We start from the raw sequence: 12,200 nt of genomic DNA on the forward strand, positions 1-12,200 counted from the left end.
ATCCATTAATCTGACCTCTGCATCACAGAAGTAATGGTCTAACTAAATAAAACATTTAGCATACTTATTTTCCAAGGAGGTTAGGAATCTTTCTGAAAGGCACTAGAGACATCAGTACAATCCATTTTTCTGCCGTGTGTGTGTGTCTGTTTGGGGGGAGGTGTTAGCCTTGCAGCAGTGTCTGTGTTGATGGAGAGAGAGAGAGTGCTTGCAGAATCCTGTGTGTCAGCAGCCTGAACGTGAGACATTGCCTTGCAGAAGTGCAGTGCATCATGGCAAATGTCCAAAAGTCTCCCCCTACTCTCCCCAACCCTCCTTTACTCCTCCTTTGCCTTCCTGGTCTATCTTCCTCTTTTGTTTCTGAACATAGAGAACACAGAGTCCCTTTAGACAGCCACTGGAAAACTACATTCAACTGTTGTATTGAAAGCCATCGTTCTTCCTTTACTCGTTTCCATTTGATACATACAACAATGTTAATGGTGTGAAATGTGTGACATTGTAGTTCTCTTGTTATTATAGCTGTTTACATTATCAAATATGAACCTTTTGCTGCTTTTCGTGTGGTTACGATGCACAATGCTTATTTACTCTCAGACAAAAATTGACATTGATTTGCAGATGTGGCATGATTTTGATTGGACCGAAGAAGTGTGAATTACCAGTTTTTAAGGTGGCAGGAGGCTGCAGTCTGAAGCTGTGTTAGAGGAGCGCTGCTAGTCTCAGCCTAAGGAGGGATATCGGCACAGGAAATACGTTGGGAGAGAGCAAACACCTGCTGCCCCCTCACCCCACAGTGTCTAACACACATACAAACCACACATAAGCGTATGTGCAGAAATAGCTTTTGTCTTTTTGTGCAACGCTTACAGTCCAACTATATATTGTGTGTGTTTATATAAACATATATATATGTATATATGACAATGTATATATTTTTGTATATATGTCTGTATATATATATTTTTTTAAATAAAACTTTTGTATAATTTGGTATTTGTGTTTCGTTTTGCTTTGTTTTGTTCTGCATTCACGTTCTTACATTTTCAATCTCATTTCCAGGCATGGAAGAAACGCTGGTTTATACTTCGCAGTGGCCGCATGAGTGGTGACCCTGACGTTCTGGAGTACTACAAGAATGATCACTCTAAGAAGCCCATTCGGGTGATCGACCTGCAGTGCTGTGAGCAGGTCGATGCAGGCCTGACCTTTAAGAGGAAGGAGTTCCAGGACAGCTATGTATTTGACATCAAGACTGTAGACCGCACTTTCTATCTTGTAGCTGAGACTGAGGAAGAGATGAACAAGTGGGTCCGCTCCATCTGCCACCTGTGTGGTTTCAACCAGTCGGACGACAGCCACGGTAGGGAACAGAAACACAGTTGCTCATCTATCAGCCTCGGTTTCTGTTTGTCTTTCCTTCTATCCTCTTTTTTAAAATCTTTAATTCACTAAAATAAATCTCTGAGAATTTTACTTTGTATTGCCATGTATTATCTCTTGGGCTAGCCGAGACAATTAATTTGCTGTTGATCTGTGATTTAGTCTGCCTTGAATTCAAATTTTCAAAAAATCTTTTACAGACCAAAATAACCAAAAAACAACTCACTTAAGATGTTAAAGGGATGCATTGCTTCTTTTCTGCTTTTCAGGAAAGCTTAAAAACATCACCTAATGCTTTTAATAAATAAACACTCCAAAAATAATCATATAACAATGTATACAGTTTAATACAGTTTTATAAAGCAGAATATAGTCATCTGTCTTTTATGAATCCTCTGTTGTACTTTTGCATGTTATTTGAACTTTGAACAGAGATTTAACCACATAATGTCAATGGCAACATTTCTGTCAAATAAATAGACACATTGTCTGAGACTGATATAGATTTTTCCAATATTTTTTTTATTTTTAAAGAAATGGTCATCCCTCTACTTTTTTTATATCCAGAATGTTTTTTTTCTGGTTATGAGATATTTTAGAAGTTTGTTTTTGTTATAGATTTTGGTACCGCTTAAGTTACGATCCATTGTACATGTGAATGGATTGCTTTTATAGATGACAATCCATAGATCAAGATTTTTGGTGTGTGTAAAAATATCTCCATAGTTACAGTAAATATAAATATATATAGCTACAGTTACTATAGCTCATGATGCTCTGCATTTTTATTATTTTTATTCCAACTTATCCAGATTATATTCTTGCTGTTGTTTTCCCGCCATCTGGCAGCTGGTGGACGTTAGTCTTTGTGCACATGGTTGATCATGTGTAACATGCAATATGACCAGGTGTGGAATTAAAAACAACTAGGAAGAGTGTAATAATCCTCACATGATGAGGAGAGCTCTTTGGTTCACGTTCAATAATTATGAAAGTCCTGTGATGAATTTGAAATTGTATCAACTATGGCCAGCAGAGTAAGGCTAAGTGAGTGGGTTTGGAAAGTGTGTATGTCATGACAACTGCTGTAGTGAGTACAGCCTCTTTAGTGTGCGCACCACATCAGCCTTTTCACAGGGAAGTAACTATTTCGTTGTATTCACAGAACTATTTAGTCAGTGACAGTCAGGTTCTATTTTTATACTATTAGATGATAAATTGTAATTTAACATCCTTTTTTGTCTAAGTGAATTCTCTGAAAAGCCACTTGAAGGAATCTCGATTCCTGGTATTGTTTGTGCTTGAGGGTTTTCGTCTTCAGATAAACTCTGATTTTAATTAGCACGGCAAACTAGAACTAATAAGTACTTCAAGTGTTTTAATGCTGGAGATGGGCATGAAAATGTTTTTTCGGGGGATTTTATCCGATTCATCTTTCTTAAAAATTCTTGTGCTCCCATGGTTCCCCTTCATGACAGTACCGTTTGTCGGCTACTATTTTTAAGCTTTGCATTTGGCATTTCGGCCATTGCTGTCCTGGCGTTTGGTATTGTTTCTGAACTGAAAGTGACCATATTTGGTTTGGCTAGCTATGTGGAAGTCATGTTCAGTGTATGATTGGATGGGGTGATAATTGACAACAGCGAGCAAAATTTGATTACCATGAAAAAAATGGTCACGGGACTTAATACAGTCATGCTTCTGGCTTGTTTTCACAGCAGTACTGGTGGAGATGACAAAATTACTATAGGGGCCTAAAGTAGTGAAATAAAAGCTGCCCATTTACACTAATGTAAACCACTGAAGTGAAGATTTTATGACAACAAAAATAACCATTTACATGAGTTAAAGCTTAGCACAATACTTTATTTTTGCAATATTTAAATGCAAAATAACCACTCTAAATATTAGTAGCCACCTGTGGCTACAGGGTATTCTTAGCAGCTACACTGATGGCTCGCAGTCAACAGTACCTCAAAGAGTTACCGTGGTTACATAAATAACTGATATTGGCCAATTATCATGCGTGCTGATGTGCTGGGAGGGGCAAACAGGGGCTAAAATTGAGCATAACAATAGAATAGGTGTTGTAGCTATGTGTGATATAAAAGGAGTCTTTTTTTGAAGATTAAAATATTTTGTGTATCACTCCTCCCCCACCCAGACAAGCTAAAGCTATTGTTTTTTGTGTGTGTGTGCGTGTGTGTGTGTGTGTGTGTTTTTTTTTTTTTTAATTAAAAAGCATTGCCTCTTCATCCTGGTCTCTTTCCCATCTGTTACTAGATGCAAAAATTTATCACCACACACATCTCAAGATCAGTCCACATTTAACTTCCTTGTAAAACTAGCTTTACACAAGAGTTTTGTGCACAGGTCAGAATTTTCCAGGGAGTAAGTTGTTGACTTTCATGCAGATCCATCCTTCCTTTCCTGGTAGTACCGCCTGCCTGGTGCCTTGTTTGCTATCAGCTTGTTCTCAGTGTCTCAGTGAAAATAAATGATCACATCTTCAACTGCATCTATCAACACTCGCCCACTGTGCAGTTAGCTAGTGTTGCACATTTTGCCTTTCAGTACTGCTGTCCTGTTGAAAAAGCAAGGGCATGTTGATACAATTAGTAAAGAATTCGGACTCAATGTGGAAAAAAAACTGTTACTCCAAGATCCAGTAATGTACCCTGTAAAGTCCTTCATTTATACAGAGCAAAATCTAAAGTTTACCTTAAAGGGCTTTAAAAGCTCTACAAACCCTATATCCAGAGTTTTTATTTGTTTAAAGATTACATTTGAATTTTTTGTGTGCATTACAAAACAGTATTGCATTATTGACATCACATTATAGTAATGTGCTTTTTTTAATTACTATTTTATTACTATTTGTAAAGTCAGTAATCATGTGGGTTTTTTTAATGCAAAAATCATCAAATGTGCTGACTCATAAATCCTTGAACAATTGCCTGACTTCAGGTCGCGTAGTAGATGAAGAGTCAAGAATAGTAGTATGGCCTAGTGCTTTAGAAGAGTTCAGATAGGCACATTATTTTGAATTTTTTGCTCTGATAAAAATTTAACAGCAAAGTACAAACTGCACCCAGTCCAGAATATCAGAAAAACTCACCAGTGCTGTCACCACATTGTGTCTCGTAGCATCTGAAGAGGAAATGGCTTGTATTTCAACAGCATAACCACCGTCACCACAACATTTTTTGTGAAATTCTCTTTAAGTGGGGAAAATATGAACCTTTTTCTAAAACAGTTGCAAACCTTAATTCAAGTTAATAATACATGAAACTGAACATTTTTGCTTTAATACAAAAGTAATGTAGTAAGTAGTGTAAAGCAGAATATTTTTTTATATAATACCTCTTAAAAACTTTAGGAGCTTGGCCCTATGGCTTCTTTATGTGAATAAAGGAGCAGCCGGAAGTATCTTTGCCATTAGTGACCCCAGCTGGGCTTTTGTCAACCACAGATAATTGACTGCCAACAGAAGTGCCAGTAATTATGGTCAAAAAAGGATGTAAGTACTCTGGATTATATTTTAGCTAATAACCAAAACTGCTGTTGAAATCTTTCAGTACCGTTCTGACAACACGTTCCTGCCTTGTGGTAGATCTTTTATTATTTTTTTTATCACATTCCAGCTGGAAGAAACTGCCTTGAGGTCACTGAGCAAATGTTTGTTAGTAAGAGAAGTGGAGGGGACGAGGAGGCGTGCAGTAACGATGCAACCTTGTGACCTTGTGCCTGCATCAGTATTCTTCCTCCAACCTCTCTGATCTCAATCGTGCCATGAACACATAGCACTCGTGGGGGGTGAGCCATTTAACCATGCAACAAATCAACTGTTGTTAATTGCTAAAAATCTGATCGGTTGCTCAATCTTTCATTTGTGTGTTTTGTGATTATATTTTCATGAAGGTGCTAGCATATGTGGATGCTCACTGAAGCTAATAGAAAATCAAATATGATAAACATCCTTTACCTGTAAAGATATTTTATGGGTTCTTCTCTTAGCAGGCAGCTGCAGCAATGACGTGAGTGTGTCATCTAACAGACTGGGAATTCCCTCTTTGAAAGAAAACAAGCTAGGCTGGAAAACAAATAAGAAGTTGCTTCCTCTTATGGAAATTGCATAATGTGACAGAGACATACAAACACAAATACTAAATTATGCAGATATCGTGTTTCGTGTCATACAGAGACTTGATTAAATCAGCTTCCATATTTTAGTTTTTCAACAACTGTTGCAGTCCAGTAACAGCAAGAACTCAATATTACAGATTGTGCAAAGTGTCACACTTCTTGTTCTTGCTGAATTTTTGGCAGGATCTCTTATATCAGCACCTTGATCTGAAGTTACCTTTTGTCAGTCAAAGTTGGCTTTATCAACTTAGAAGTAAGAGGTAAGCTGCAGCTCAAGTCAAAACTATTAGGAAGGATGGCCAATTGTAGCACTTAACAGTTCATTGTTACACAACCCTCTTGTTGTCTCGCTATCTTGTAATGTGACTCATTGCTTTTCTGTTTCCCTTTTCATATGCACACTTTCTCACACTTGCATTCATACATTTTCCAGTCAGTTCCAGTATGGCATTTGGCACATTACTTGTGCTAATACTCTTAGTATTGTTCTTCTTTAGAGGACCTAGTGTGCAAATATATTTGTCAGTTATGTAATATCCTTAAAGTTTTGTTACTCTAAGAGCAGACTGCTCTACTGCTCTCGCTGTTGCTCTGTAAATACCTCTCTCTCTCTCTAGCTATCTATCTATCTCTCTATCTCTCTATCTCTCTATCTATCTATATATATATATATATATATATGCTTAAATATTATGCAAACCATATTTCACAGTCCCTGTTTCATGTCTTACAATCTCTAAATGCATTTCTGCCTTCTCCCCTCCCAAAGTGCCCTTCATCTGCATTGATTTTTGTTGAAACAATGAGACTCCATGGCTCTGGAAGGTCAGGTTTCTGCTGCCAAAGAGCAGTCTGAGGACAGGTTTCTGTTGCTGCCAATGCCATGCAAACCACAATATCAGTGGCAGCATTTCTGAAAACCAGAGACTTGAGAATGTATTGTACACACTCGTCATCAAAATTGTTATAGAAGAGGGGTTGACTTTTCTGTTTGTAAAATAAAGAATTTCAGCAGCTTTAGGATGTTCAAAGATGCATAAAGAAAGAATCATGTTCACTTTTAGTGGTTGTTTTCATTTGCAAGCATGTTACAGTTAATATTTTCATTTTGAACAAGTATTGATGTCCAACACCAATTTGTTGTTAACTAGACAAAAGTGAGGATTACTAAAAAGTAATTTTGAAACCGATTTCCTTACATAGACACATCCCAAATTGTATGTTTTTCTTGTTCTTAGAATCTGTTGATGAGTGTTGTTGTTATCAGATGCTGATGGCTGGGTGTGTGGCGTGTGCCTGCACCCGGGGAGACCCACCCCCGAGCACAATCTAATGAATGGAACATCGTCTCGTCAATCATGGGCTTTGTTCTGCTCTGGGCTGGCTGTTTGAACTCAGAGACAAGGATAATCTCCAGTTAGGGGTGATTTTTTTTTTTCTTTTTCTTTCTTTGGTCCATCTTTTACATGATAGGACCCATTGTTTTGTTTTTTGATGGATCATGTTAGCAGCCATGAAATGAAAAAAATCTATTTATAACTGTAAATGCAGCAGCCTGAATTGTAGAGGCATTAAAATGGATTAATGGAGGGATGTGGCCAGTTTTGAAAAAAATCATGGAACTGTTACTGTCGAGGGAATATTGTGATCTACTCGAAACTTCCCCATTTGATCATTCATAAATAAAGGAACAGATTTTGTACTAGGAACCTGCTTAAAGATATAAAGATTTAAAAAAAAAATTGGTCATTGTTTTTTTTTTTTTCTTGCACATTGACCGTGCAAGAAAAAAAAAAACGTGAAAAGTCAGTTATGCTGTGGGAGGAAATGGCAAGACGTCAAGCTCCCTTTCAAGACAGGAATTTAACTTATTGCAGCAAACTGAAAGCCGTAGTGAAAGTTATGAAACCAAGATAATCTTTGCATTTTCTTGTCCTTATAAAATCAAAATACGTTCAAATAAAACAGAAGGGATGATGTGCGCGTTTATAGAAACAGTGGCGGCAAGCTACTACTAAAGGAGTATCATTTTACAAATTAATTCAAATGCATAGATGAATCAGAGTAATCACATGAGCCACAGTGCAATCTTTGCTGCACTGATATTCTGCTCAAACCTTGCTTAGAAGCTGCATAACTCTCATGCCTACACTTTTTCTAAACAGCAATTAGGAAAAAGTGACACACGCATTTATTAGGTATATGTTTTTTTTAAGCAGAAAATCAGAACAAGTTATGTTCATCCTGTATTAGTGTCTGACCGTTTCCTTTTGCCCCTTCTACCTTGCAATTCTTCATTAGCACCATGTGACTGTTGATTTACAAGTTTAATTTTAGAGAAACTTGTGGACAGTACAAATGGAGACCTCATGGAAAAAATGATATTTCCAAGTGTATCCATTTTCTATGCTGTAAAGCAAGAATTATTAGATCTAACAGTACATGTTACATCCATTTTTAACAAGTATATATGTACTAAGTTTTTAAGATGACTAGGGACAGGGGTAATGTACGCACTCTTTATAAGTTGGACCCCTAAATGTGCATTTATGTTAAAAGCTTTGGGGCGACTCCTTATGGTTGTAAAAAGAAATTCAGTTCCATAGAAGTCTATGAAAAAGTAACCCGCCTGCTCATCTCAGTTTGCCTGTCTTATGTCTTAATTGATGCGGCATGATGTTAATATTTTATATTTTTAAGGTAAAATTGAATATGGTAGGATATAAATTAGAGCTTTGCTACCTTGTGATTTATAAGATACTGCTGTATGCAGTGCCCTCCATGGCTCACCTAGATCCATAGCCCTCCTTTGGTGTTTGGTTTAAAAAGAAATGTTAACAATTAAAATGAAAGAGGAATCCAAAATCCCAGTGGTCATGTCTATCTTTTATTTACAGTCTATTTACAGTCTATTTATTTCTTTTTATATCAATCCATCACCTTATAGAAGTGGATCATGAAATTTAAAATTATTTTAAGTTTTATAATTTAGCCAGACGCTATAATACAGAGGCCCAGAATAGCACAAGCCATTTAATTGATTGATGAGTGCAGTGTTTTGAGGGGAAACTGATGTTACTGTGGGGTCAGATGGTGACGCTCACATGGTATTGAGTGGGCACGGGGGGTAACATGATCAGCTCCTGCGTGTTTAGTCTGCATAATACTCTTGTGAACTCTTTTCAAGGGAAACCTTGCTCTAGCAGAGTAAGAATGCCATGCAAACATCTCTCTTCACTGCTGATGTTACCCATGTCAGCAGCAGCCTAGTTTCTTCTTCATCCATTTATATCACTGTCATGGAAACGTCCCATACCCTCAGCAACCACACATCCAAATGGACCCAGTATGTAGCCCACTGGGACACAGTGCTTTTTTTATAGACTGCCAAGCAGATTTGGACAACAAATAATGTAGCTATGTTCAGCACTGTAGAAACAGTTTAGTGCTCATGTAATGAATATATTTTCAGATGAACGTCCAAAAGTAGTGGTCTCCTTTTCAAGGGCACGCAGACGTCAGACATATTGTGTCACCTTATTGTGTCTCGCACTCAGACACACACAACAACCCCCAAAATCATCAGCACCACCACCAAAACCAAGACCACTGCCAGGCCTTTGTGTACACTCTTGATGTATCTGAGGTTAATGTGCAGTACTTACTGCAGCTGTTTGAGCCACAAGATAGTATTGTTAAGTGCAATCTCTGACAAAAACCATTAAGGAAATAATGGTTTTGAAGTACTTACATTCAAGGCATGTGTTTAGAGTGTACCTTAAATCATTATCTTTTATGCAGTATTTAAGGGTTTCACTTGCAATGCTGATGAAAAATTCAGCTGCTTCCTGTATATTTCAATTCAATAGGTCAGTGGTACTTTCTATTTTTATTTCTAATTTCATATTAAATTATCATATGTCTATGTCTTATTCTGGTTGGACTGGGAGGAAATGAGCACTCTACAAAGACCTTCTTGTCATGAGTGATCCAGCATGGTTCTAATTTCGGCCCTCTCAGCAGCAGCCAGCTTATATTAGATTATGGCCACAGACTCAATGAGACAGTAGGTGATGTATTATAGAACATAATTGGAAAATTGCTCATGAACTTAGGAGCTCTTTGACCCAGCAAAGCAATGTGTCATTCACCGACCAAAAGGGTCCTTCAATGCATTGCTGTTGATGGTCTGATATTTGTTTCAAGCATGGAAAGAACTCTTTGTCTTTTTAAACTGCCTTTCATGTTGGTGCTTCAGTTTGAATTTAGTGAAAAGAAACCGTTTTGGGTAATGAAATCAGCCTCAAAACTAAAAACCGAAGAAAAAAAGAAACAAAAATCACTACTAACCTCTTATTTTATTTGACTCCTTCCTCTTAGTTTTATTGGCTTACTTTTTAAGCTGTGGTATTGTTATTTATACGATAATAACGGTAAATAATAAGCATTTTTCCACCTTACTTTGAGCGTCCCAGTACATTAACTAGTGTAGCGAAAATTTGTAGCATCTGTGGGGACATATGAGTGTTTTTATTTTCTGCTCTTCTCTCTGTTTCTGTTTTGCGGCTTTGTTCTGTGTTGCTGGAATTGCTTTCCAGTGGCAACATACATCATTAGGTCCATTAGTGTCAGTGATGAGCCATATAGGCTGTTCCATCAGCACACTGAAGCAGTCATCCTTCATGTTGTTCTGATTCTGACAGTGATATGTGCAGTTAATCAAAAATCTTTTAGAACATAGAGAAAAACATTATCTTGTGCAGCTGTCTCATGTTACTCTTTAGTTGAAGTTTTGTTCTCTCCGCAGGATCAAAGTCATCAAGCCTTCTTCTGTTTTTTTCATTGCATCTGTCCACTCTGGTGCGCGGGGCGGGGGCTATTTTTCGACAACAGATCAATATATCTACCCATATTCATGGGCCTAGTACTCACCGCACTGGATGAAAGCTTTTACAAAGCTTTTTGTGGAGAAAGGAGATGATGCCTAACCAGCCTAGGGAGAATGGAATTGCTCAGAACAATGGTGTAATTGAGGATCACTGGGGAGAGTCCCCGCCTGTGTTGCTGTGGGCCTGGGCATCTCGCTTGTGTCCACTAGCTTGGAGTCCTCATAGCATAGCCCTTTTTTCCCCTCAGGCATGGATGTGACCTCATTCAGCAAATTGGACTCCAGAAAACCCCCACCCTCCAACTGTCCAACATGCATACACACATGCTCACACACCACATTTGTATCTGTTTCTCAGCACATATTATGACTCACAGAACATTGCCTTCTTCTTAAAGGGCAGTTTGACCCATAGCTTGCTTTGTAAAGGCCTGATAAAGATTGAGGAGAGTCACAGTGGACAGACAAATTCAACGAAAAAGTGAAAAGCAATACTAGTCATTTGTCTGACGGAAAAGTTGATTTTACACTCCCTCCTGCTTCTAAAAAGGGAAAGGTTTTCTTTTTGTCCTCGTTTATATGTTTTGGTTCAAGACTGTTGTCAGATAGTATTTTCTTTTTTTAAGCTTCAAAGATTCTTGCTTATGCAAAATCTTTCATTTACTGTACAGTGAAAGAAAGAGATTACTGTCAGCAGTAGCTGAGATTTTTTTTTCTCTTTCGCCTATCAGCTAGTGTTGCACAATGCACCATAGGTCGATGTTTCAGTGGGCTGCCTACTCACTACTCCTTCTGCTCAGTGTGCACCTCCTCATTTTGGCTTTCTGCCCAGTCTATTTCCAGCATCCCCATCTCAGATTTGTCTTTTCTTTATAGTCTTTCAGTGGAAAATATCAGGAATGTCACACAGAAGCAATAAGATTGTGAGATCATGTTGTTCACATAGTCCCACTGTGCAAAACAGTAGGTGGCTCCATAAAAATAAAAAACAGGCACATTGACCTTGGTCAAAAAGGATAACTTGGATCATGTGCTGTTCAACTGCATCCCAAAAAGCAAGAGGATACGATTTTCTGTCTTCCCTGGAGATAAATCCCTGTTCTCTATTGATTTGAGTGTAGACTGATTGCACCTAACTACAAGACTAGGTCATCTGAAGACCTAGAACCCTTTCACCTTTTAGTACAAAGACTTTGACAGCAGAAGTGAAATGTGTAAGGGATGATTACTAAGCTCATAATTTCTAAAGCATAATACTATGTAACATATCACTTCTACAGAAAACTAACCTAAGTGAAATAATCAATTATCCCAATGTCTCCTCTCTGCAGATGGCAGGTTACACCATATGCCCCGTTCTGTTGGAGCAGATGTCACCGGCTCAATGGCTCCTTTGACCGGAGAACGCAAGTCCTCTGCCCCCGTCCATTCCAGCCAGCCAGTGCTCTTCACATTTGATGTGCCTGTGCGCCACACACACCATAACTCCATGTCCAACAGTGCGCCCCAGGACTACCTCCTCCTCCACCAGTGCATTAGCAGGAAGACAGAAAGTGCACGGTAAAGGTCATGACCTTCAGGCGTCCTGTGTCAGTTTCCTGTTTTCCGTTAATGCAGGTCAACGTACAGGTTTACAGCGTTTCCTCAGCTTAGAAGCCTCTGAGGGTTAGAAGTAACGTTTTAGGGTTGAGAATTGTGATGTCACCGTGTGTGTGTGTGTGTGTGTGTGTGTGTGTGTGTGTGTGTGTGTGTGTGTGTGTGTGTGTGTGTGTGTGTGTGTGTG

The 12,200-nt window shown here is 38.3% G+C and overlaps 1 protein-coding gene across 2 annotated transcripts in view; it reads left to right on the plus strand.

Annotated features, from left to right (window-relative positions):
* Positions 1 to 12,200, plus strand: part of gab2 (GRB2-associated binding protein 2) — a 34,491-nt gene that overhangs the window by 13,353 nt on the left and 8,938 nt on the right. For both annotated transcript variants that reach the window (XM_086262161.1, XM_086262160.1), the window contains exons 2-3: positions 1,063 to 1,363; positions 11,749 to 11,977. In XM_086262161.1, the coding sequence (XP_086118287.1) occupies positions 1,063 to 1,363; positions 11,749 to 11,977 (530 nt within the window). The remainder of the gene's footprint in view (positions 1 to 1,062; positions 1,364 to 11,748; positions 11,978 to 12,200) is intronic.

The sequence above is a fragment of the Aulonocara sp. 'chitande type north' Nkhata Bay genome, linkage group LG14 (assembly GCF_057382095.1).
Source record: "Aulonocara sp. 'chitande type north' Nkhata Bay isolate Kocher_YH1m ecotype deep benthic linkage group LG14, A_spYH_male_GT1.1, whole genome shotgun sequence".
In the NCBI taxonomy this organism is placed as follows: Eukaryota; Metazoa; Chordata; class Actinopteri; order Cichliformes; family Cichlidae; genus Aulonocara; species Aulonocara sp. 'chitande type north' Nkhata Bay.